We start from the raw sequence: 27,361 nt of genomic DNA, 5'->3' as shown, positions 1-27,361 counted from the left end.
CTTATTTCTAAAATCACAAATACTTTAACTTGCTGATATAGTTAATCTTCAAACAGCTAAAATAATGCATAAGGCTAAAAACAATCAATTCCCTAAAAATGTCATCCAATACTTCTCTACAAAAGAGGAGAAATATGATCTCAGGGAAGAACTAAATTTGAAACACTTATATGCTAGGACTACGTTAAAAAGCCATAGCATTTCAGTATGTGGAATCAAACTATGGAATGGATTGAGTAAGGACCTCAAACAATGCACAACGATGAGCCAATTCAAGAAACAATACAAGCAGTTGATGTTTGCTAAATACAAGGATGAAGAGTCTTGAACCAGTCATGATGTGCTATATATATCACTATATTGACACTTACTATGGTACCCATTATGTCATTGTATGGTCATATCACCTCGTACTTCGGTACGAGGTACATTATTAAAAAAAACTTAAACTGTATTATAGAAAGCAGAAAGTGAACAAATGTAACAGTTACTGATTGTAAAAGTACCAGATGGAGGGGTAGGATTTAATAAGCTTTGCTTCTTCCTACTCCTTTTGGACATGTGGAACTGTGAACTGATTAAGTGATGCATTCAATTGCAATCTGATGCATGTTCAAATGAAATAAAACCATTACCATTACCATTACCATGGAGCCAAACAAATCACACACCAAAACAGGTGGTGTCCTTGTGTAGTGCACCCAAGGATTTGTTTGAGTAATCTAACTAGGAGACAGACAAAGGCAAAATAATAGAAACATAAAAGGTATTGTTATTGTTTAGGGTCCATCACTTGCACAGTCACTGTTGTCTGCCCGGGAGGAAAGGAGGAAGGGGTCAGTCCAGGTTGGGTTACTGTTGTTTGTAGTCAGGCATATCCCTTATGCCTTGCCACACGGCACAGGGTTTGTTGTCATTGAAGTTGTCCTCACAGTGTTGTTTGTTATTTCCGCTTGGCAAATGTAATGGCACTGGCTTTCCTGTACTCCTCCCTGTCACCTGATCTCTCCGCTGTGCCCCTGCCTTTGAGCAGCACACTGTTGAACCAGGGCTTCTGGTTGCTGAGGCGTATCACCTGGCATACCATTGTTTTTCAAACAAATGAATCTGATGGATGTTTATCTTGGAACTGAAGTCCCCTCTCCCCCAACAGCTCACATATTGAATCTTGCCTGGCTGGCAATTGCGTATTTTTGTAAAAACTAAGAACCACTGAGCATATTTTCCGCCATGATGTGTAAAAATGGCTCTTTTGGCACACATCTATTTCTACTTGAGCCTACTAACGTCATTTCAAAGTGCAGGCTTATTTTTATCAACAAAGGATTTGAAAGTCTCTCCAAACTGGCAGAACTACAAAGATGACTCCTGACTTCCTGCCTGAAATGTGAGCGACGACTCAGGTGGCAACCTGGGAGGTTCTAAATACCTCTGTAATGTAGCAGCACCAGTCAGCTAAAGACGGCCAACTAGGAGAGAGAAGGCTAGTTGAAAGTGCTTTGCGATGCAAAAGGAACAAAAAGTGTTTATTTGTAGAAGCTTATTGCTGATGTGGCACCCAAGTCTCAGTGGTGGTCCAAGTCCTGGCACACTCACTCCTATATCCTCTCTAATGTCCTTTCCTTGAGGGCAGATTGCATCCCCGGGGTGGCTGGGACCCCGTGGCTCAGTTCTGCGACCCCTGTTCCCTGTACCGTTTGCCCGAGGCAATGGTTTCTTAACAAGCATGTAGCCGGCAGACAGACCACCCCCTTCATTACCCAAATGACGAGTCAAAAAAAAGCTTTCTCTTTCCTCAGGGTGGGTGGTGAGGAAGGGGTGCACAGCGACTACACACAGAAGCTTTTGTGGTGGAGGATTTTAGGGGGGTGGCGGGGTGGGGGTCTCAAAGCGGCAGGATTAGCGATGAGAGCGACATTCAATTAAGATGAGATCTCGCCGTGCGCCACAGTAACGGTAAAGCTTCCAATTAATCGCCTTAATGTCTGCCTGGATGGCATTGTACACCTTTGCCACACAATGTGGGCCAAGGGAAGCAAAATGAGAGCATGGAAAGGACTTGGAGTGGCCAATTATATTGGCTGATGGATATCATCAAATTGGTTCATATTGGTATCAGTTTTTCTGCCGACATCATTATCAACAAATGGCCGTTACGCCACACAGCCGTCAAGAGCCGAGAGAAAAAAAACAGCTTTCACCCTTCACGATAAAAATGATGGCAGACGGCATGTAACTAAATGTTATCCCATTCCACTTACAGCTTCAATGTATCACGTGTTTCCAATTATATTATTTAAATATATTTTATATTCATATATTCATTGTATGTGTGTACTAATAACGCATGAAGAAATTATGTATTATTACATAAGCGCAAAGTAAGCATACCAAATGAAACAAACCATAGGCTAAAGATGTGTGTCTATATTATGTATCATTGTCTCTGATTATGTCTAGTATATTGGGTAATACCAATGTAAAGATGACTATAGGGGTGTTATAGCATGTCTACAGGGCTCTAATAGTGTTAAAAACCCTATTTAGAATGATGTTTAGGTTAAGCAGAAGGAGAAGGAGGTAATGAGGAGGTATGCTCTAACTATGAAAATATTCTATTGATAAATAAGAAACCCTACTTTGTGGAAATTCACTAATTGTGGTCGGGCTTGGAACCAGTTAACCGCGATAAACAAGCGACAGCTATAGGTTCGATTTGTGATGAAAATGCAAGTGGGACAACGTCTTCCTTTTATGGGTCATGATGTTTAATGACATAAAATGTTGAAAATAAATAGCACTTTTTCTACAACTTACATTGCATATTGCAGTACGTGTCATATTTTGCATAAAGAGTGTTTAGTTGTTGTTATATTGTGACCTGACTTGAGTTTGAGGGAAGATGTGGTGCCAATATGTGTAAAAAGCCAAAATCCAGCATCTCCAAAAGGAAGAATTTCAGCGTGCAGCCGGAGGGGTTGTGTGTGGCGCATTGGGCGAGTTTGGAAAAATAGAAACTGCCCACGCTGCAAAGCCACTTTCTGTCTGGTGACCTCTTTTCCTGCAGAAAGGCCAGGGCTTGCAGGCTAAAGGTCAACCATGTGCAGAGTGACCCCCTCCCATCCTGTCTTTTGTAAAATCATAACACACACACAATCTTGTGTCCATCACACTTCCACTGTAAAACTCCCGAAAGAAAACTCACCACATCACAAAGCATCTTTCTCCTCTCCAAAAGAGGGCATCATCAATGTGCTGCGTAACAATATGTTAGGAATTATATTGGAATTACAAGTTATTTTTTAATTGCACAGAAAGCGCTCACGAGGACAGGAGACAGACAAAGTTGCTGTCCTTTTGACTCTAACTAATGAAGCTAATTGGCAAGTGTTCCTGTTACTCCGTTGGCGCAAAGGGACCACGGTGCCTCACGGCCCTGCTGAGAGCTTTTGCCGAGCCGTGTGCTGCTCATGAAACATCAATAGTCTCTACTGAAACTAATCAATCAGCGGCTCAGCTCGCTCTCCTCGACAAGTCTACTTTACTTGTACACAGGAGATAAAAGCAACTGTATGAAGGACTGGAGTGGTGAATATAAATCACCAGGTAGCTTGGCACCGGGGTGATGGAGCGAGCAATGAAACCCCTTTTAGCCAGATGACCTGATCTTTAACTGCTGAATCAGCAAGTGTCCTTTTTTTGCACAATGCTGCGGTAGTGCCAAGGTTAGCGGTATTTAACGGAGCTGATCTTTGAGCACGGTCCCACTGCACACGGTTTCAAACAAAAGGTGGCAGACTAAACGCTAGGAGTTCGTCGTCTTGTCATCTTGTGCATGCTTTTGATATAATGTGATAAGAAAATTCAAGGTGCATTTTAGAGCTTTAGCGAGAATAAAAGTAACCTGAAATGTTCATTTATCACTTTCATTCATCATTTTTATTATATTTAGTGGCATTTAGAATTTTTTTCTGCGGTCCATTTAGAGTCAGACCTTCTGGAACAAATTACTGATGTCAACCAAGGTTCCCCTTTAATTTCTTGAGAAAGGTTAGAGATAAACAGAGGCAATTTTTCCCATCGAAAATAACAATGGTCAGTCCAACTACTCCAATCCAGAACAAAAATATTAAAAGAGTAATTGTACCTTTACATGCAAAAAATTCTACAAAATCCAGAATGATAAATAGCTAGAACAAAATATTGATGTGCATCATGGCAAGATGGAATTCAATATTGTTTCTCATGTTCATTGTCAAGTTGCTGAGGCTGGTAGGTTATTTAGCAGTCACACTCAATAAAAACTGTATGGCCAGTTCGTCAGCAACGCATAGGGTGCTTTGCTTGGGTACTCAGGTTTAAGTCACGACAGAGTAGTCGGCAAACTGATTCATTTGTTTGGCTCAATTGTGTCAAAAACCAAATCAGACAAAAATTGTGCGTAAGAAATCCGAGGCTCGACATCACTAATTTGATTTTGAGAAAAATAAGAATATGGTTGTTTGAAGGAGAACTGTGAAATTGTGAGATGGGGGGCCCTGTCCACTGGGGAATGTTTTCAGGTCAAATCAGTAAAGTAATCATTTCAGCCTTTCATCCACACTCTTAACGACGTAAGGACAAGCGAAGCGCTGCTGAAAAGCCAACATAATATCTGAATTCAACTCCCAGTCAACGTTATCCTGATATTTTCTTGTTTTATACAGCAAAGTGACTCACAGAAGTAATTCTTCTTTGTCGTCAGCACAGACAAGCAGAGGACGACGGGCCGTGTGTGTCTTTTTTGTTTCTTTTTCTGTAGATGTGCCTTGTGTATGACATCGTTTTTAACCCAGCGACATATTCCCGTGTGGACGTGACTATTTACCAATCAGACACTCTTTTAATCAACATTTACAGTCCTGATAGAAAAAGAAGGGAAGGGGCTCTCCGTAATGCTCCTACATTCCTAAAGTATCTCCCAAATGCAGAGAAAAACAAGACAACAGAGGCTGTATACTTGTTCTGCCAACAGTGCCATGCCATTAATGAGGGAAAACTATTTCCGGAACAACCAGTATCGTGTGCTTTTTAAGGACTTTGACATATGTGGTACTCTCAATGCATGCGTAGGTATGTGCATGATGAAACATGATGTTTTTAAATGTATCTGTGCATGTGAATATGCATCAGCCACAACTGAACCCAGGGCATCACTCAGCTCTTTGAGGGAAGAGTGGGAATAAGTACCTCAGCAGACAGAGAACAAAGATGCAGGAAGTCCCATTTTCACCTCGTGTTTGTGTGTCGTGTTCATATAACCCCCGAGAGACCGAAGTCACCATGGTGACCTCTGAACCTTTTCACCGAAGCAGGTAAAGGGTCCATCATCACCCATGCGTGGCCGTGCTCACACACTTCCTGCAGGGCCGCTGTGGCTTGTGTGGGACTTCCTCTGGCATAGCTGTGTCAACAAGTCGTAGGGGGACAGGAAAGCTGGAGCGTGCTTTGGCCGTGTGTGTGTGTGTGTGTGTGCATGTCCACCCACGTGTTATGTTTATTGTCAAAGGGTCATCAACGTAAATATGTTTGATCCTTAGAGGGGAAAAGTGACACAATGTGCAGGAAATGTTAAAACCTGACTTGACAGAGGAGAGCGTGGGATTGACAGGACACGGTATAAGAGGAACAAAGTGATGAGCAGCAGGAGACACACACGAGCAAACAGAGCTCCGTACCAGTTCCCGTGGCAGGAAGATGTCGTCCTGTCGCGCCACCACCACACACACACTTTCTCCCTGTCTGGTGCTCCGCAGCATGGCCACCAGTTCCTCCTGGCTGCGGCCCGTCATGTCCATTCCGTTCACCTATGACCATCAAAACACAAAATATAAAATGACATTTCTGGTTCAAATTGGCATCTGCTACCGTACCTCGACGATGCGGTCACCAGGCTGCAGGCGGCCATCTTTGATTGCTGCGCCCCGTGGGAGTATATTCTTCACCAGGATCGGCCCAGGCCCCTCATTTGAGGAGTCCCTGGTCACCACAGTGAAGCCAAGACCCTCCGCCCCTGCAGGAAGACATCCTCTGGATCATTAGGAGCAGTTTTAATCAGGGCTGCCAAAATAATGTCTTTACGCCGGTAACAATATTATTTCATCATTAACATTTGAAGATAACATGTAATGAGCACGGATGAAGGCACAGTGTAGCGTTTAGGTTAGCTCGGAAATCCCAGAAAGCACTCAAACCATGTGAATTCAACTTAAATGACATGGTGTCCTTGAACACAACCTCTCATTGCTCCTAATAACGGGGTTGAAGTGTGATTCAAATGTTCCGCTACTATTAAAGAGAGGCAAAAGATCCTCTTTAACTGGCATCTTTCAGCTTGATTTAAATGTTCAGGAGCTGTATACATGTAAGGTTTGAGCCACAGACACCGGGCATGGCTGTTTGCTGGCAAATAACACCAAAACCCTGGAGGATTGAACCCTGAAGTCAGACTCCCGTGGACTCCGTAAGTAATGGTAATGGTTTTATTTCATTTGAACATGCATCAGATTACAATTGAATGGATCACATAATCAGTTCACAGTTCCACATGTCCAAAAGGAGTAGGAAGAAGCAAAGCTTATTAAATCCTACCCCTCCATCTGGTACTTTTACAATCAGTAACTGTTACATTTGTTCACTTTCTGCTTTCCATAATACAGTTTAAGTTTTTTATTTATTTATTTTATTACTATTATTTTTTTAATAATGTACCTCTTACTTTGACCATACAATGACATAACGGGTACCATAGTAAGTGTCAATATAGTGATATATATAGCACATCATGACTGGTTCAAGACTCTTCATCCTTGTATTTAGCAAACATCAACTGCTTGTATTGTTTCTTGAATTGGCTCATCGTTGTGTATTATCGACAAATGAATAAATGCCTTGGAAACCTCCCCTTCTCATTTGTGCATACGGCAGCAAACTAGTTTCATTGTAAAACTATAGTCATGTAAAAAGTAACACTCGATTTGTGGTTCAGAAAGAAATATGTCATATATTTCTTCATGAAGAATTCAAGTGTGCCAAACTTTCCATAGCAACAATATGAGAATGTGGCCGCGATGTAAATATTTGATCTTCTTCTAAATCAACTTGTGTTGGATTCAACCCGAGTCCAAGGGACAGGGTTTCTCTCTTTGGCGGATTAGCCAGAGTCTGCCTTTAATTTCACGTGTGAGCAGACCTAGCGGTGCCTGATTTAGGGAGGTCGCAGCAGAAGATGGGAGGTTAGAGAGCAGAATGTGGGAGATATAACGCCGCTCTTCACCTTCCCTCCCCGGGGACGCAACGTGACTTCCACAAAGATTTTCCTCACGACCAAGAAGCGGGGTCTATCCATGCGTATACATTTACAAGTGAATGTGTGTCTCTGAAGCCATACACAGGCATGAGCCATTAACACTCCAGAGCCTTTTTTTTTTTTTTTTTTTTTTTTTTTACAGCCCCGTCAACCCCAAGCTATCAGTGATATGTGCCACACTTAGTGTATACGTGTGTGTTGGGAGTGCAAAGCCCGTGTGGCATACTAAGGCGGTGCACGATGCTATCTGGTCTGTGTGCTAAGCCTCTGCCTGCCCTACATTAGTGCACCTAAACCCTGCCGCCTGTCAATCACAGAGAGGAAAAAAGCCTGTTGCCGAAGCAGAGAGCATTAGAATCCCATAATATCCTCTGCTCTGATCTTGCATCAGGTGAAAGACGGGGAGTGAAAATTAAACAAAAGATGGATGAGGGCATTGAAAGTTGATGAAAATAGATGAAAACATTAAAAGAGCAGAGGAAAGCCCTGACGCTACTGGAGTCCTGAACGCATGGCCACCCACCCCGCTACTGCCCGCCATACCAAAGGCCGCTGTAGCTACAGTACAGTCCTAAGAAGCGGTCAAGCACAGGAGGTTTACAGCTAAACCTTGAAAGCTCAGGAAAGGTCAGACAGACAGTATAAATATGATATGAATAAGCATCTACCTTTCTTCAAGTCAATTTTGATCCTCTTGCCGCCTTTCTTGTTTGGAAGGTCGGCCAAGTCAGATGCAGCGCTGCTCTTGATGGTGGGCGGGCTCTGCCTGCGGGTCCTGGGTGGCGAGGAAGAGCTAGCCATCCTCACCAGAGGTGTGGGGGAGGCCCTCTCCGATGATGCATTTCTAAGATGGGCATCTGCTGATGCCGGGTTTACAGTGACTGGCGCTGGGTTCAGCAGAGGAGGTTCGGGTGTCTTGGTTCCTGCGTCTTGCCGTCCAATCACTGGACTGGGTTTGGAATCTTGTTTTGCCACAGGTTGGAGGTCAATTTTTGCACGGTTTACCATCGGACTCTTTTCTTTTGAGTCTCTGCCGTTGCTGGTGAAGAGTTGGCCGATTAGACTCTTCTCGTAACGAGGCTTGTTTGGAACAGGAACAACCTCCAGGTGCATGGACGGGCCGGACAGGGCCTGGCGGAACACTTCCTGTGAACTGCAAAAGGAAAACAAATGGGACACTTGACAGTAAATACTGGAGTTGTTTTTCCAATGGTCAGTTCCAGTTTTCCATGAAATCCTAATTTTACCCATTTACAGCAGAAAAGGGCTTTCAGGTGAATGGGTGTAAGCTTGTTAGTTGCAGGTTGTCATTCAAGCTGTCTGATCGATATTGGCATAAAAATGAGATATTGGCTCATTTTGGTTTTCTGTCTTTTTTAATCTCGAGAGATCTCATGATACGGGACACTGTAACCCACTCACATCGGCTCTGAAACACATTTGTGGCTCCCATGAGTGAGAATCACTGCTTGATCCCGTGTGTAAATGTACATCTATTGTCACTGTACTGTGAAACAAGTCCACTGTCCATAATATACTCACTCAGCGAAGGTCTTATCTTGCAACGGTGTGTCGTTAATATGGACGATGCACTCGTTCTCTTGAAAGATGTTCTCCCTCTTGGTGCGACTGGTATCCTCAATGTTCTTTATGAGGAGACCCAGCATCCTGCGCAACACACACACAAGCAGAGAAAGTGTCAACTCATGGAGGTAAACAAACGCATACTTTGATGCCACCCGTCGGTTCTCTCATGACTCTCCAGTCAACATTGCCGTCTGCCTTTCTCGGATGTTATTTGATGGATTACACGTGGCAGGAAGAATGTATGGCTGTTTTTGCATGTGTGTGTGTGTGTGCGTGTGCATGTAAAACCTCACCGTCCACTGAGAGATGAGCAGTAGGGAGTAACTTGAATACCCAGGGGCCCACGGTCCCCCAGCAAGTTGACTGTCCTTGTGAGGGTGCTGCCAACAAAATGCACACTTCCAATTAAATACAACGACTTGTACATTTGAAATAACACAATTGTAGTACAACACAGACGTGCACACACAGTCAAACTGCATTTTTCCTCCAGGATACATAGATAACAAAACAAATTAGATTACAACCTCTGCAAATACTATACAATCAAGTATGTGTGGATGAAGGTGGCTACTCCACCCTTTATCAAGCTGTTTCTAAAACACCCAAAGCCGCTGGACAAAAGAGGAGAGATAAAAGTGTGAGGAAGGACAAGATGAAACAGGAATGAGCTCCTCTAATAAGCTCCTGCGTGCTAGATCTGAACTGTGGCTTCCGAGAGCACATAAACAAGGATGATACTCCTCGAGATAAGGCCGAGGAAGGCTTTTTTTCGATAGTAAGGAGGCGACATGCATGATAGAAGATAATCACTTCCTCTGTCTGTGTGCTCGATACACACCAAATCTTCCGCAAGTAGTGTGGCATGGCTGTGTAGGCAAGGGAAAGTCGAGCTATTGGACAGAGTGCCAGGCCATGCCTGTTGGCTTTTGCACACAATATAGCAAAGAAATTATGTTTCGGAACTTGGTACACAAGCATGAAGACTGGCTGCACTCATGCAGCCCTGGACCATGATGCATGATGTTAACTCCCGCCAATACGCTTGACTGGAGGCAAGACACACTTAATGCATCTTGCTACTCACTTGTGTTGCCAGCTATTAGGACAATAATGACTGTGTGTTGTGTAATTTCCAGTGTATTGTAAATCTATACTGCTATATTATACTGTCCCTTGAGAGTGTATATTGTAATAGAAATGATACAAATGTAAAGGCTGTACTTGTTTTTGTGAAACACTGTATTGTGCACAAACAAACACACTACATCAACTGGCATCAAATGTGCGTCTATGAGAGGACACCGTTGTACAGTATCTGGATTACACTGCCTGCTAATAGCGTTCACCCACTACAAAGCCCACTTGCTTCTCGTTCACTCAAAACTATCTATTATTTATGCACACCTGGATGTGGCGGAGACGACTCGTCCACATCCACGCACTGCTGCATTTTGATTGGTTGGACATTTGAAACGCTACACCAATGCTGCCCCCACATCCCGAGGTGCCTACATATAGTAAGAGCGTGGTAATAACTCCCAAAGCCCCATTTTTTGAATACAAATGATAAAAAATGACATATAATCATTTCATTTACCATCACGGTACATTATGTTGCTGCTCTTTATGCCAAATGAGCTGGGACAAAACACATGAAAGATTGCACACACACACACACACGCGCAAATGGTGGTAAACAATCAGGCCAGGAAAGGAGCAACTTACACAACTTGGTTATGGATGATGCATAATCACACAGGAAAGAGGCACCAACACACACACATTATTCATATTCATAAATTAAAATAACAGCAGCACTAACAAGCTCATCAGAAGAAGACGAAGCTTGTTAGTGCCACATGCTAATATGCAGAATAGCTCCACTCACCCATTTCAGCCTCCCACTGACACAAACACAAACAAACACAGTCATCCACCGAGGCGTGGGGGAGGTGAGGGACGGTGGGACGGAAGAAAAGAGCAACGAGAAGTGAGACAGATGGAGCTCCCACTCTTGGTTGACTTCCCCTACATCAACGGAGACCGAGAGCCGAACAAACTTGTGAGCGGATCTCGCTGTAACACAGCTTCTTCCGCTGCCAGCCATCTGTTACCGTGGCAAACTATCTGAGCAAGCTGGGCCTCCATTGTATCACAGTGCTGTCAGGACATCGCTGTACTGTAAAATGGTGAAAAATCACCATCTGCTCCCCGAGCCACGTCCTGTCCAGGCACGCCTGTGTGAGTCTGCACAGCGATTCAAAAATATTCCAATCAGAGGATCAACTGCTGTTAAATAATCCTGACTCTTCTGTCACAAACCTGAGAAGACAAGACCGATGTTATTGCCCGATCAAAATGACATGTATTGTTTTTTTTCCGCCAATCATGACATCGACATGCCGGTGATGGCGTCGTGCTTCACACAGCAACACGCTCTGGATTGTAAATGTGCAATTTATTAATTTGTTTCATACTTTTAATCCAATATCACACCTCGGAAAAAATCTCTCATAACCACAGTCAGCTAGGCTACCTGCAGCAACATACAAAGTGAACGGAGACGTGCTGAATGACCGAACATGTTATATAAGAGAACATGTTACTCTACTGTACTATTGGTCAGGATTTTCCGAAAATGACTTTTGTTGAGACAAAATAGAGACGACACTTACATTCTACTCGCCATCTTGCGGTCCCAATCTTGCAGCTTCACTCTTATCATGTTTTATATGGGCTATTATTAGTCTAGCAATATGAAAGTTGAAGAAAATTGTATGGATCTTTCCCTAAATGAAGCATTTTCAAGCTTAAAATAATGTTAGATTTTTATTCCAGGTTTGAATTGTCCTTCCTGTCTGACAAAGAGCACAATAATCCTTAATAAAATCATGTTCTCCTGCTGCCACAGTAACCCATGCAGAGCTCCCCTAGCACCAGAACACATTCACAGCAACACACACAATTCATGTGTTAAATGTCTTATTTTCTGTCATTATGTCTGCTCTATCGGGTAATATGAGTGTCAAGGTGACGATAGCAGTGTCATTCATGTCTAGAGGGTTCTAATAATTTTAAAACCCCCATTTAGAAGGTTGTAAACACGTTTTCTATGCTATAACTATGAAAATATTCTATTTATAATTAATGACTCACACAGCCGGGGGTCTGGAACTGCAATAAACAGGGGATTATTGTATTTGTCTCATATCAAACAGACAAAGAGTGTTTATTTGTGAAACGCATTCAGTGGTATCAAAGTAAAAGAAGCCCAATGGCCGATATCGGTATCTGTAATGAAGTGCCATATAATATCCATACATCGATTATCAGGAAACAAGCCTACATCGATCATCTCTATTGACACCCCATCACAAATGTGAGTACCCAGAAAGCAAAGGCCTCATTTTGATGGTGAGAAGTGTCTGCATGTCAAAACACTCCATTAGAGTATAATAAAGCATCAAAGAGAGGGAGAAAAACATTAACCAAAAGTTAATGATGACTGCAATAAGTCAACTATTTACACCACCTGGACACACTCTTACCTAAATGTAACAGTGCTCATCTTGGTGGGCTGTTCCGGACCTCCCTCCAGCACATGGTTTGTTTCCTGTAAAAGATAAACGCAAAGTCATTCACTTCGAGGGAAGAATAACAAAACGACCAAGTACATTTGCAAGCTACTTCTCACAGGAAGTAGTAGATACAAAGCGGCCTGTGGTCAATTACTGCAATTAGTGCATAAATCACCTTTGCAAACGATGGACCGCCAGATACGGAGCTCTCCCCGACGACGCTGTCCTTCGCTCGCAACCTTTGTGTTTACTTCTTTCTCGTTGTCCCACCCCCACGCTCCAGCACTGACCCGTGTTAGAGGAGGATCTATTTTTAAGTCTGCAAAATCAACTACCCTTGAGCGAATAGACGAGGAGCGAGGGATGTGCAAATAAAGAGACCAAGTAACGGCGGCATCAATCTGTTGCAAGACCCTCAAATGCACGTTGGAAAAATGCCCCAAATCGTTTAAGACAAGAGGGACGCAATTAGGTCCTTCTGCCTTGTCACTTTCATTGTGTCACCCGCACTAATGGCTAAAAAAGCACCCGCCCACCAGCCCCCACCGACAGAAACACACACACCCAACTCCCCAAAGGACCGTCTGTCACACATACAGTAAATCTACCTTTATTGCTCATATGCCAGCCAACATTACCAGCCTGTAACAACAAAAAGTGTATCTAGCCATTTGTATGCGTGTGTTGCCCGCACAAGGTGACCCACTTATACAGGCAGTACGAGATTATCTCACAATAGAGTGTACATTAGGGGTGGGGGGGTTGCAGGAGGATGAGCCAGAGGCGCCATTGTTGCTGAGCATCTTCCCGCGACATTACGCAAGAGCCACCTACGACACAGCCTCCAGAAACACAGCACTGGCAGGTGAACACAAAAAACATTTTTGAAATGCTTGCAGGGCCAGCGTTACACAACTGATGTTAGATGCAGACGCCACATGCACCAGCATCAGCACCAGCAAACACACTTGGTGATGCCTTGACACAAAAGGATCAAGCCAGAGGGACCAGTGTGATTCTAATCCTCTGATTGGGAGCACTTCTGCTTATCGAGACATAAAAACAACATTTTTCTGACGCTTGGTCAGCTTGCACTCACTATCCCGACAAAGTATTCATAGTCCTGCTGTGTTTGAACACTTGAAAATGTTGCCCATCCTCCACAATCTTATGTGAGACATGAACAAATATGCCTCTCTTTTCTGTGTGTTCTAAAGATATAAAAAGAGATAAAAAAAAAAGAGACAGCTCATTACTGCACGAAATGGGAAACATTTATTCCGCCTATTCACACCACACCCGCAGCATGTCAGCGCCGCATTCACAGTCCCTCACAGCCTCAAAAAGGCAACGCTCCATATTGGAGCTGCCACCACTGCTGTTGAGGTTTTATTTTTCAGTTTGGAAAAGTTGAGGCAAGGTCTAAGCGTTCGCTTCTACAGCATGTTGGTATGTGAAATCAATGCACCCAGGATAAGTTACGATAAGGACCACAATAGGTTACTACATGGTCACAGCATGTATATAAAACCATAAAACCTTGTTGGAGGTGTTTTAATAGCAGTCTTTATAGGCGGTCCATTACATACAAAAATGAGCTGTCTATTTTTATCTGTTTTTATAACTTTACAACACACAGAAAAGAGAGACAATTGGTGTTGATGTCTCAATAAGGATTTTGAATGAAAAAAGTGCATTTTTCCTTTAAATAATCTGTGTATTGGCAACTTATTTTGAATACCAGCAGCTAACAGCTGTTGGCCCCGTTTTTGTGTTTCACATTGCAATCAGTGTTCAGGGGCTGCTTGCCTTGGGGGGGGGGGGGGGTGCTTCACGGCAACACGCAGACTTACAAAATGAGGTGTAAGTGTGTGTATGTGTCAGCAGGATGAGTAATGAGGTGCATGTTTTTTTTGGTACAGTAGTTGTCTGTTGCACGTCAGGCATCTGGCTAAGTGTGAGTGTAGGATGTGCATTTGTACACCAGATCACCATCATCAACTTGCTGCCGCGTTGTGTTATCCAAGAGTCACATCCTCCAGATACAAGCGTGCACGCACAAGCACGACATCCAGCTGTGCTCACACACACACCCTATAATAGCTACCATCGTTAGCAAAGGTGTCAGTGTTTTTTACATCACGCGGAACATTCATGCCATATAGAGTGTAACATATCTGCGTCTGCCTCCCTGATGTGTGAACATACAGTATATTGCATCACCACACCTCCAGGTGTTAAATGGAAAGGAAAATGTTGCAAAGTGGAATGGGGCAAAAAGAAGATGAAGAGGGTGCACTGTTGTTTTGCAGCATACCAGTCGTATACTTACTGGAGGCGTGGTGGACGTTAAGTGTACGTACTGTATGTATTATGTAATGTTTTCTGATTGGTTCATCGCTGCCATGTGTACCAATTACGCTCCTGTGTCAGCGGGAATTGGTCCGCTTGTCAATTAATCGGAGTGCTTATCAAAGTGGCACCAGATTATAAGGCGCATCGTCAATTTTGGAGAAAATTTAACCATCACTTAAAGCTGTTTTCTCCCCTTTTTTTGTTGAGAACTGATATTTTTGCGGAAACTTCTATGTTCCACTACCGATTACTAAAGAACAGAAAACTGTAAATCCATAATAATCATTATTATATTTTTAATTAGCCTATTATTACTATCATCATTATTCTTCGTCTGATTATTACTACTACTGCTAGTATTAGCCTGCTTATTAGCCTGCTTTTCCCTACTATATACAATTTTAAAAAGAGATTCTTTTTGTAAAAAAATAAAAATAAAAAAAAAACAAAATAAAAAAAAATCTATAAAAAATATCAAATTATTTAGGGGGGCTTAAGACCCCCTAAAATAGGCCTAATGACTCCACTGCACTTAAACCGCAAAATATGATCCCGATATTGAAACCATCCAGTGCACTCAAGTGCAGTTGTGTCAATTCTGCTTAGTCACTGCTGAGTACAACAACACAAATCCCTGTTGGTACCCATTTCCTCCATTCTCCACACGTGCACACAAGCAAGCAAGGAAACACACACACAATGACAGCCTATTTGGAAATGATGGAGTGCACGTCTTTTCACAATGCAGCCTGGAGCACAGCACTGGACCTTGGTTTCTGAGTCATTGTCCTCAACAAGAATATGTCACAATACGATGGAAAATGTGATGTCTTCATGTTTCGCTTTCCTTTTTCCATTTTGGAGCAAACCAAAAGCAAGCAAACTTTTGTGGCACCCGGCTCACCGTTTTGGGGGCCTTGTTGCGTCGGTCATTGTGCACCGTGGTTGTTTCAATGAACGGAGCCAATGCTGACTCACTGCTGCTCCTCACTAACAGGGGCGTGTCTGCAACAAAGAAGGAAGACAGTGTCACACGGGAGACCAAATTAGTTTGAATTTACAGTTAAGTACAGTTCCAAACCACGGCAGATACAATTGTCACATTTTCATATCGCCATCAAAAATGTTTTCCGACTCACAGACCCATTATGCCAGCAAGGACTGCCACACCCACATATGACCAGCTGCCCCCTGGGCCCCCCACCTCTAAATCAGCCATTCACATGCACACTTACCGAAAACCTCCCCACAATGGGAGGGGTGCCATAGGCAGGGCAGAATCCATCATAAAACATTTTGAAAGAATCTAATTTGGAGCTTTGTGCTGCTTCTGGCTCTTAATATGCCGCCTAAAGCGAGCAGACTGCCGTGATATAAAACCCTCTGTCACTCGTATCGTCACACTCAAGCCAATAGAGAAGAAAATAAAGATGGGAAAGGGTGCACGATAAATAAAAATAGCAATAGAGCACCAAAAGACTGATGGAGAAGGAGTGAAGGAGAAAACGGAGAATCACCACAAAAAAGGGGGTAACACTCGCAAAATCCTCTCCCTTCCTGTAATCAATCTCTCTTTAGGGAGCAGTGACAGGGTCCTGGTCCAACGTGGGGAGAATAGAGAAGAGAACGGGCAAGAATGAAGGCGCTGATACGGTATGTGGGTAGCTGATGAAAAATGGTCATCCCGACCACCTCGGACACGCTCAAATATCCCCTCCAACAGCTTCCACATGTTTCACTCACCCAGTGTTATGTTCAGGTGTGTCGGGTAATTTAGATTAATTATCCTGCTGATGAGATTGCAGACGCCAGTCTGACCTGCCATCTGTCTGTGTCAGGTAAAGAGACTGGTGACTGGACCATCTTCTGTGATGTTGAGTCACCATCATTGATGTGATGGATCTTGGGCCCGGTCCACACCAGTACGGACATTTCAAAACCGCATATTGTTTTGGTCCGTCAGTGGGAAAGAGGTCAGCGACGACTTTAATGCGTGTCACGTGCATGTGCATGACACCCTGTGAATACGTATTGATGTGGATAGAAATCGGTTTAAAATGGTGCCGTGTGAATAGCAACTTTTTTGACTGGCCTTATTTGCTTTTAGGGCTGCATGGTGTATTGTTGCAAAAGACGGGAATGTGTTAACATTTCGTGGAGATGGGGAAGACTTTGTGTGAGATTGAAAGAATGAAAGTTGCTTTGATTTTACACTGAACGTTCTGCTTGAACGTTGTTCTATTCTGTCTGCAGATTATGGTTCATTGGTTCACTAAAATGGGCCATTTCTTAAGAAATAGAGGTTTGACACATGCAGATCATTAAAATGCAAATACATGAAGCCAACCATCACACAAATACATACAAATTATGACAAACTGCAAAACAACCGTGGCAGGTCCATGGTCAACAGCCACGGTCCATTACCCTGCATTCAGCGCCATAAATCCTCCTCTGTTCACTCATGCATTTCCTGCCGCCATTTAATGTCTCACTGCCCCCTCAGCCACTTTAAGGGGCACAAGGTTTGACCCCTGATCCCAAGCGACCTTTGCTGAGTCAAGTGGTGGCATGGGGAGGAGGAGTCACAGATATTGATGACGGTTGCAACTCTCTTAGGCCATAAACAAGATTACGGATTATGATGGAAAGGTTAGAAAGAGTTTGGCTCCCCTCCTCGCTTCCGAGTCAGAGTTCTGTTTTTGGAGAGACCCGAAGGGGCCTTGTAAACTTTTCTGCCTAGGACTCTCCATCTGTTAACTAGGCTGCCTGTGCAGCTCTGGGAGGTTTATTGTCAGGGTTTCCTCTTGTTGTCAGTTGTGAGAAAGTTCAATATGACTGAAGTGGTAGTTCACTGCCGGGACAACGGAAACATCAAGCAGATATCTGTCAAATGCTTATGATAGCTTATGAAGTGACTGGTGATGGGTTTGCCTTTGTGTGAATGTACAAGCATGCATGGACTGTATGGTGTTTGGACATTTTACTGTACATACTGCGTGTGTACACGTGTGTCGCCCAGTGGTCTCGTTTCTCTGGCAATCGATCGAGCGACCCGGTTCAGGCTGCTCATGGGATGATGCAATAAGGACTCTCTTCCTAAAAGTGTGTGTGTGTGTCAATGTAGCAGAAGATCAATACGAGTCTAATCATCCCACCGGGCCAGTGTGAAGTCCAATCATCCTGTTCAAACAACTACTTCAGCCACACACATAAACACTTTGACGCCTGACTGATTACAGAATTACTCCTTGTTCCGCCCCACACCACTCACTGCGATTACATGCACCCTATAACCAGATTATCATGAATAATCAGTTTGAGGTAATAGTGCCAATAAAAGGAATTAGGAAAAACATGATTTTCGCAGAAAACTCAGTTTACACGGCTGGTCAATATCAAGTTAACGTTGCGCAAAATGAGACCAATTTTGCCACATAGCTCTTCGCTCACTCGACATGTAGTGGTTATTTATGTTGGTAATGTGTGCATCGATTGAATGAAAGCTAATAAGGAAAGCCTAAGGGGACGCAGAGACATGGTGAGGAGACAGCTAAGAGGACCACTTTAAAACAAGGATGTGAACTACAGACATTTAAGGGTAGCATTTGGCATCGAGTCTCCAACATCGTTGAGAACCGGGACTCACTTTGCGATTCTCCCAGGACAAACACCAACGAAGAAGAAGCGACTAGAATGTCGTCCTTATAATGAATGGTTGTGAATTATGTGCTATATGCAATATTGTCTCTACTTTTAAAACTACAATGCCAGAGGAGAAGTTTATACCAGAGGAGTTGCTTAACTACGCAGATCGCTGTAGGCACTTTGTTTGATAAGGTCCGTAAGGTGGGCTAACTCAATGCTATTTTTTTATACTTACGTAGTTCTGTGGTCCTGACTTTGATGCATGTGCTCCAAGCAGTAAGAATCAAGGAAGTCAAAGAATAAATGACGCCTGTCTCGTGCCAATGTTACCAAGGGTTTCACGAGGCCTGCTGATGTCTTGAAAGTTCGCTATTAATAAAAGATTAAAGCCACGACTGCAGGATGCATCATTTTTCATGCATGTATTCATATATGTGCAACCAGCACAATGATCATTCTATCTATTCTACACAAGTCATTTAAACAAAGTAATTGGTAGAAAAATGTGTGGTATTGCAACAGACAGCGTTGTTATCAGTGGGCGTGACGGGTCATGATTGGGTGTGACAGTGATGTGTGATTAGTGGAAAACAAGGAAGTGTGCAGTGTGTGTGGCAGAGTAGTAGGGAACAGTGATGAAGTCTACCTGTTAGTTTTATTGCTTTTTGTCTTCTAAGTGCTGTGACAAGCCTGGTGTGTTACCTGTTGGAGTTTATGACTCTCGGTATAAGGTTCAGCCGTGTTGGGTGGTTTCAGCAACATGCCATTGTGTTCTTATGCCATTTGCCTGTATTCATACATGTATGTCTGGATAACAAAAGCTGCCTCACCAACTCACTCGGGCTCTTTGTGAGAGGGCGTCACAGGGTCACATCATAACTACGTTAGCTGGGGTTCAAGGGGGCTGGAGTGCAGGATAAAGCTGCAACGGTAGGGGGCTGGGAGGAAGGGGTCCTACCGAGTTGGTGGGGGGCTGGAATTAGTCCATTCATGCTCAACTAACAGGCTGCAGTGTTAATCTGGTTAGAGTTGGAGGGCAAAGAGATGTGATGGAGGCGGGTCAGGGTGCAGGAAGCCGTGTGGTGAGCAGGTGGTGGAGGCTGAATAGTAGAGTGGGTAAAACACCACTGACTGGGGTGGAGTGGGGGCAGCGAGAGGAAACATAGGGCGAGGCGGAGGTTTACAAGTGTGTGCCTATAGGCAAATGCTACACTTTTGTATGAACACACCCACATTTCACGTGAGCAAAAGTATTGGAACATCTGACTGACAGGTGTGTTCTGTTGCCCAGGTGTGTCCTACCTTGCTTAGTCAATCACTGAATAGCCCTACAAATGTCTAGGTTTTGTGTGAATAGTTGTTTGTATGTGCCCTGCGAGTGGCTGGCGACCAGTTCAGGGTGTACCCCGCCTCTTGCCCAAAGTCAGCTGGTAAGGCTACAACAGACCACCGTGGCCTTAGTGAGGATAAGCGGCATAGAAAATAGATGGGTGTCTACCATATTGGGTAATATGAGTATAAAGCCATCATTACCTTATTTTCTCAGATTACATCGTCTGTATTGGGTAATACAAATCTAAAGGTGACTATAGGGATGTTATTACATGTCTAGAGGGCTCTAATACAAAAATTTACATATATATAGTTATGCACACACACAAACATTGTATCTGCAAAAGCTGTAAAAAAAAAAAAAAACTATATAGGTATTTTGCTGAAAGTGACCTACTAGATTTGAGGGTGACCTCATTGACTTCTATCTCCCCTTGAATCGGCTCCTGGAGCTGCAGGTGCGAGTAGTAATTCAGGGGCTCGGGGCTGGGGGCAGCACTGGAGTCGCCATTTGAGATGCTCTCTCTGGGACTGTCTGTTATCCCACGTTGCACTTCGAAAAATGCCACCAGCTGAAAGAAAAACAAGTTGCCAAATTAAGCTTCCGTGAATGCAATGTACAAAAACATGTCGGGATTCTTGTGGAGACACAAAAACGACAGATGTGCTTATGTGTGTTTGTGCCAAAAGTCGCATGTGCAGGCCACAGCAAAGGACGCTGGATTCACAGCTCATAACATGCCAGCAGGTGACATTTCAGCAAAAGGTAAACTCTGCAACACAGGAGAATAATCGAGACCGTCATTCTGCTGTTGTGAGGGCGGGCGAACGTGTGTATGTAAAATTAGCACTCCCCCTGAGATGTGGCATGAGAATGAGAAGCTGTCATATGCGATGGCACGGGCACCGCAATGAGACAGGCACGGGAAATGAATAGGATGGAGGGAGGGTGGGGGAACGACAAACCATCCTAATTGAGACAGGGACATGGCTGAAAATAGAGTGAAGGGGAAGGCCACACCTCTGCCCATATGCGGTGTGATAAATAGGTGTGTGATGGGGCTGACTGTCTCATTAGAAATCACAGGCGAAGGAGATAACCACTTAATAAAAAGCAATAACTGCCCTGGAACAATGGAGTTGGATACAGCAGCAGACAGGATGTCAATTAGCAACAAAAGAGTCGGGGATGTGTGTGTGTGTGTGTGTGTGTTACTGAATGAGGCAGTGTGATGCACATCTTCTATCACACCATGACGCTGTCTCTCACAGCCTCCCATGATTCAATATCCTCATGACACCTCAGCCACAAATGCGACACTTGCTCACCCCGTGTGTGTGTGCATGTATGTGTGTGAGAGAGAGGAATTGAGGGAACTGGCAGTTGCAGAGGAAAAGATGAGAAAAAGAAAGACTTGATGCCAGGAAAACAATCTGATTGTGCCGCTTGATGAATGCATTTCCAGCTCTTTTTCTCTTCTTTATCTGCTTTCCTCTCTCCCTCCTTATCTCCATCCATCCCCAGAGGCGGCCATCTCTTTCCCCTGAGCCCGCTGACTGCATCAATCAAATACGCCGCCCAGGAGCTGGGTGTGATGTGTGAATGAGCACACCGACGGATGAGCTTAGCCTAGCATTTATCATTTGCAGCAACTTGGAGAGGTGGTAATCATGTCTAGTATTGTTTTTTTATAGCTATAATAGAAGGGGTGTGGCCTTGATGAAAAAATTCCTGCAGCTTCTACTCATCACTCGATGAAATAAACAGCATTGAATTGTGTACAATGGAACGTTGTGTACATTGGAAAATGTCACTGTAATTCTTTATTAGGCATTGTGATACCAGCGCCATATACACAACACAAGTAGCTGAAGAAACAATGTGATTGGGATGCATAACAAAGCTTTCTAGTTCCTCCAGAACCTGCACCTATTCAGCTGTATTTCATTGGATTTCATGTTTCCTCTGCAAGGTGTCTGTTTTAATCCACCCACGGCACGCCTCAGGGCACGCCCACTGTGGTTGGTCACACTCCAGAGTGCTTTGAAGGACGTGTTGTGCCGCGAGCTGCGAACCCAACTTTATACGAGTTGATAACCCTGTATTGGAGTTGATAATAAATGGCAATTTATCTTTTTAAAATGTTCGCTTTTGACATACTATTGTTCCAACATGAAATCTGGTGCTTGTGTGTCTCACCAAACAATCCAGTAACAATACTGACACCAGGTGACCAGTGTAGAAACTACATATCATTACAGAATCTTTGAATGCCTTGTACATTTAATTTGTATTTGCCATTTTTATGCTTGAAAATGCTTAATTTAGGCAGAAAAAAATCATAACAAGGCTATAAATAGTAATGAATGACCTCTAATGAGGAAGCCAGACTTCCAGAATGATTTGATCCACCATAAGATGTTGTCATTAAAACAGCACAGGTCAAATACAACAGGCCTAATTCAAACACATACAGTAGACTATGACGTGTTGTACTCAGGAAAAGACATAGCTAACATCTGTGATCACATTATTATGACTGATACTGCTGTCACACAGGTCCTACATGCATACATGTTCCTCATGTTTAACTAGAGCGGATGTAAGATGCTCGCCGGCGTGAGAAACACTAGATGGTGTTTACATGCTGCAACTCACAGATGGAATGGTAGAGTGCCTTAAATAATTGATTCATTCATTTGCTACAATTAATTGAATGCCATGCAGCCGGTGTAGAAGCAGAGTAGAGAGAAGCACACACGCACACAATAAGAAGCATCTTAATGTGCACATTAAGAAATGTTTAGGACAATATGTAGACACTGCTAAAAGGATGAACAGTGCCACCTTGCTTTTGCCGAACTGTTCTGCACGTCGGTATGTGCACACACAAAACTAGAGGAAAAAAAAATCCCCACACCCACAAAACACACACTTCCTTTTTTCATGTGCTCCTACTAATCAGCTCATTTTTCTTCCAGGCTGCTATGTGTGTGCGTGTGCGCCTGTGAGTAGTGTGTGTGAGGTACCAGTCTATTGAGCTTCTTTGCTTTTGTGATGTTGTCATCCATCTCAGAAAATGCCCACCTTCTCCGTCCTTCATTCTTGCTTTGAAGGAAAGATGCATAATTCAGAAGGTGTACACTGAATCTTGACAGTAAATGGTAAAGTAACTCAACCATCTCTACTTGCCATCTTTCTGTCTCACAAACTATGTAATAATTATAACAACAATAATTACATAGGAGATACAATGCCAGTCATGGAAGGCAACACTCGCTGCACACGTGCTAAAGTAAGGACGTGAAATATATGAACAGGGCTGCTGTGATACGTGAAAAATGACAATCAATAGAAAACAAAGCATTGTCACACGCTTACTTGTTTCAATCGACTAGCAGCTAATTATAATTTGTAGTATCTACAGTCAGTGGAACCTCAGTTTCCAAAGGGTCTAAAACTGCACCGTACGAAACAAATCAAACTATTTTTCCCAACAGGAAACAATGTTAATCCAATTCATCCATTGCAAACACCTAAAAATGTGAACATAAAAATCTTTCAATATAGGACAGTTATAGTTTTGAATGCAGAAAACAATTCCAAATGCATATACGGAATTGACCAATAAAATGGATACATGAACATTTAACAACACTTTTAACCTGACTAAAGATTCTTGTTGCACTTTGCTACAAGTTATTTCTATTCATTAGCGTTTCTCGCCTTCTTTATCAAAGCGCTGACACTTGCAACTTGGCCCCATGTAGTGTTATTTTGGAGCCGCATTGGTAACACTTTACCATAAGGTACACAAAATTACTGTAGTTAATGAGGAACAAAGCTACCTTACCCAAACCTTGCTCACCGATGGAAATTACCAATGCTTATGAATCTGACACAGGCCTTTGATACAGTTAAACACAACATCCTGATTACAACATAAGAAAGCTACGGAATAAGAGAGTTAGTTTGAGTTGGGTCAACGCCAACAGGAAGCAATAAGTGAAACTTAAAGAACACACATCTGCAAGTTTAAATATTATGTGCGGAGTACCCCAGGGGTCAATACTGGGACCAGAATTGTTCAATTTATATTTTGATGAAATGTAGAGTGTTAGAAATGTGGAGTGTTAGAAAAGGCTTGATCAAGTGAGTTTACTCAAACAGAACAATAATAGGCAACAGTATGACAAAAACGGACCCATTTACTTCTTCAAGCATCTGGGGTATGGTTTTATCCACTAGGGTAGGCATAATATAGCAAGGTTTGAGGTGCTCAATTAATCATTTAATTCATTTTAAACCTGACTGTACTCAAGACCGACAGAGACTGGTTATCTTTTCTGTTACAGCTAATGACTGGCATCCCGTGGGAGTTTCCTGTGTAATGTGCGATGAGTTTGGTCGTATTAAACTTCCCTGGTTCTGTGCTCTGTTCACGGCCGACATTGTTCATACTCTGGTTGTGATCCGGCTGCTATTGGATAGACATGCTGGGGTGGAGTTGGAATCAACTGCTTGTTCCAATACAACCGATTTTAAGATACAGGCTGATATAATCTGATACTCATCAGGACATCCTGAGTGTAGTTTTATCTAAAACAGAAACCTGGGGCATTTGAAAACCGAGGTAATTCTTTCAAAAGATGAAACGATAGTCCAACAATGCTATTCGGGCTGTATAAAAAAAGGGGGGGCGGCAAAGCTTAACCCCTTTCTAATTAAAATGCATAAGCAGAGTAATTAAAGTCATGCAGCCTACCGATTATTGTTAAAAATTATGAGCACATAAGCATGCACAGGAATGATAGGATGATGACTGATTTACAGCTCTGGTCAAAAGTTTACCTACACATCATGTCAGAATGTGTTTGGAGTTTTAAATGACTTATTTAAAACTCATTTAAAACAATGTGGGTGTAAACTTCGCACAGAGGTGCCCAATTGAAGATTCGGACCCAGGTCTTCCCGATCTCCAGACTGTGTGGCCACCATGCTAACCACCCGTCCACCGTGATGCCCTTTTTATTCATTGTACGTCACTTAAAATAACCCAATCCGGACTGTTCATGTTTGTCTTTGTAAGTAGCTTCATAAGAAGCAGAAGTCTGGCTTTCTCAACAATATCAGATTTGTCCACCACTTTGATACAAATGCCGATATCAACCAATATTTCATTTTTATGCCAATATCGGCTGACCAATATTATCAGAGATCCTTAGTAAATAGATTTAAATTTAGAATGAAGTCAATCATCTTTACATGTAATATATATCCCCACACTTGTTAGGTAGCAAACTGTGTTGAAGTTAACCAAAACAGCATCAACTGATTTCAGCCTTTTTGTGAATCAATTACGCCCACTTAACCTTGTTGATTCAAATGTTTGAATGACTTAACTCCACAGTAAGACGTGGTTGAGACTGCACAGGAGGAGACATTCACATTCCCATACCTTGCAAGGCACCATCAGGGCGTGTGTTATCTAAACACATAGAAAATTGGTAGTATTAACAGCTCGTGCAGGGCTAATCCTGTTTCTATTCCAACCTAAATCTACAGTGCACACTACAAGATGCGGGGGATTACCTGCCAAGGATACCACGCACACGCATCCACACATTAAATGCACCCACTATCATACTCCTACTCATGATGTGAAGTGTATAAATAGATGCTTAATCTATGTTGTCAAGGCTGTGGTAAGGGACGCCTTAAAAATAAGGCAGAGATGTTGCCACTTCGACTTTTGCATGTCGCTCGCTTGCCGTTTGAAGAGACGCCAGCAGTCGCACATTGACGTCCACATTGAACATAACATCGCTTTGATCCCTCTGACAGCCCCATCCAACGCGGCAAAGTAAACTCCTCTGCTGCTTAAGCGTTCATGCAAAAATTGGCAAATGATGACCCAGATCTTAAATGAGACATAAAAATAGCAAAATGGAAAATTCACAAAACTGACACACTTGACACTTGAGTTTGGAGTGAAATATTTTGAAAAACGGTATGACCCCTTGTAGCACCACAGGTGTATAAGACAGAACGACAACTTTTGAACACATTAACACAAAACAAGGACACTTTTGTCGACTTACTAGAAGAAAAAACTCCTGATCACATTCATTTATTGTCTGTATCAGACCTGATGTTTGTGAATGCACCTCGCGTTCTGTGCCATTCGCTTGCTATGCAGCCACAAGGCGCTTGCCATGTTTTGTCAGGAAGGACATTGTGTGAGCACTTAACTTGCTGTCCCGTCCGACACGCAGCTGCGGATATCCGATGGAGAAGAGCGCGCCACAAAGAGACAGATCAAAACATTCCCCCAATTTGGGTCATTTTAGTCGGAAAACGCAACCGTTTAGTGGCAGTCTGAGTATGAGGAGAGTATGTCCAAACCTGGCAGGCTTGTTAGCCACATGCGTCACCACGCAGCCCATCTCATGAATTATTATTTCTAATTATAATATTACCGACAGCTGGTTGCGCCGAATCCATAAAATTGGAGAATATTTATCCTGCTTCGGGAGACAGCGTCTGAGGCAGGCCACATTATTATTTATGTACACTCATAAAGTAAACCCTTCATAAATCATCTGCACCCAAGGAGGGAAAAGTAGGGAGCGACGGAAGCGGGTGACAAGGCGGCTTCAGGCCTCATATTTCTCACGGCTGGCAACACAAATATCAAAAACTGCTCATTCATCAATCCTGCTGTGCAAATACCACGGGCGCTTATGCTGGTTGCATCACTGTGCGAGCACAGTAACATTTTTATTTGCAATCTGCTTTCCCGTCTTCCCAAAAAGCCAAGTCTCTTTTCCCTACGGCCGACACACAACCACCTGCTCCCTACTTCCCTCGGGACCTGACAGAGAAAGAGAAAGAGTGATTACGATGCAGCATTAAGGTTCCCAACTGTGGCCGTCTTCCTCATCCCTGCACCTGCCCTCATTTAACCACACCCTTATGAATGACATCTTCTGTACCAATCGCTTGGTTTTGTGAGAGCTCATTTGATTTAAAAGGCAATAATGTATTCGTACATCTTCTCTATTATCATAAGGCCAAACGGGGCACCTAACAAAATAGCAAGTGCCCAAACAAAGCATCCAAGTATTGGTGACTCAATCTCTGAAGAATGGTGGTTCTTTTTTAGTTGGGATACCTTTGATCATTGACCTTTCATCATCTTTGATTTATTTTGCGAGTGCTTATGGTTAAAAAAAAAAAATGTGCGCAGAACAATGAACAACTCTGTGACTCCTTTCTTTCCTTTATTCTCTATTCTCTTAACATTTTTGCATGACTGGAACAGATTCATTGAATTTACATTACTTTTGATGCAAAGGATTCATTAGTTTTCGATGGACCCTTTGGAGCGGATTAATAATGAAAACAGACGACTGACCACTGTATTTATAGTATGTGACATTTAAACTAAAACTTAATGGAAGTGCTGTTACAGAAATGCACGAAGCATAATTCTGAAATCAGTTCATT

General features: G+C 43.0%; 1 protein-coding gene across 4 annotated transcripts in view; it reads right to left on the bottom strand.

The window, feature by feature from the left end:
* Nucleotides 1–27,361, bottom strand: part of pard3ba (par-3 family cell polarity regulator beta a) — a 98,020-nt gene that overhangs the window by 60,599 nt on the left and 10,060 nt on the right. For 3 of the 4 annotated variants that reach the window (XM_078796409.1, XM_058050741.2, XM_058050744.2), the window contains exons 3-10: nt 20,249–20,423; nt 15,776–15,876; nt 12,487–12,551; nt 9,229–9,315; nt 8,891–9,016; nt 8,017–8,501; nt 5,913–6,052; nt 5,718–5,846 (exon numbers count right to left, since the gene is read on the bottom strand). In XM_078796409.1, coding sequence (XP_078652535.1) covers nt 5,718–5,846; nt 5,913–6,052; nt 8,017–8,501; nt 8,891–9,016; nt 9,229–9,315; nt 12,487–12,551; nt 15,776–15,876; nt 20,249–20,423 — 1,308 coding nt within the window. Of the gene's footprint in view, nt 1–5,717; nt 5,847–5,912; nt 6,053–8,016; nt 8,502–8,890; nt 9,017–9,228; nt 9,316–12,486; nt 12,552–12,691; nt 12,974–15,775; nt 15,877–20,248; nt 20,424–27,361 lie in introns of those variants that run through there. The other variant, XM_058050745.2, reaches the window with a different exon arrangement.

Source organism: Doryrhamphus excisus, linkage group LG15 (genome assembly GCF_037039965.1).
Source record: "Doryrhamphus excisus strain RoL-2023G ecotype Guam linkage group LG15, RoL_Dexc_Guam_v1.1, whole genome shotgun sequence".
Classification (NCBI taxonomy): Eukaryota; Metazoa; Chordata; class Actinopteri; order Syngnathiformes; family Syngnathidae; genus Doryrhamphus; species Doryrhamphus excisus.
Note: the sequence above shows the minus strand (reverse complement) of the source record. Positions and strands in the feature narration are given on the sequence as shown.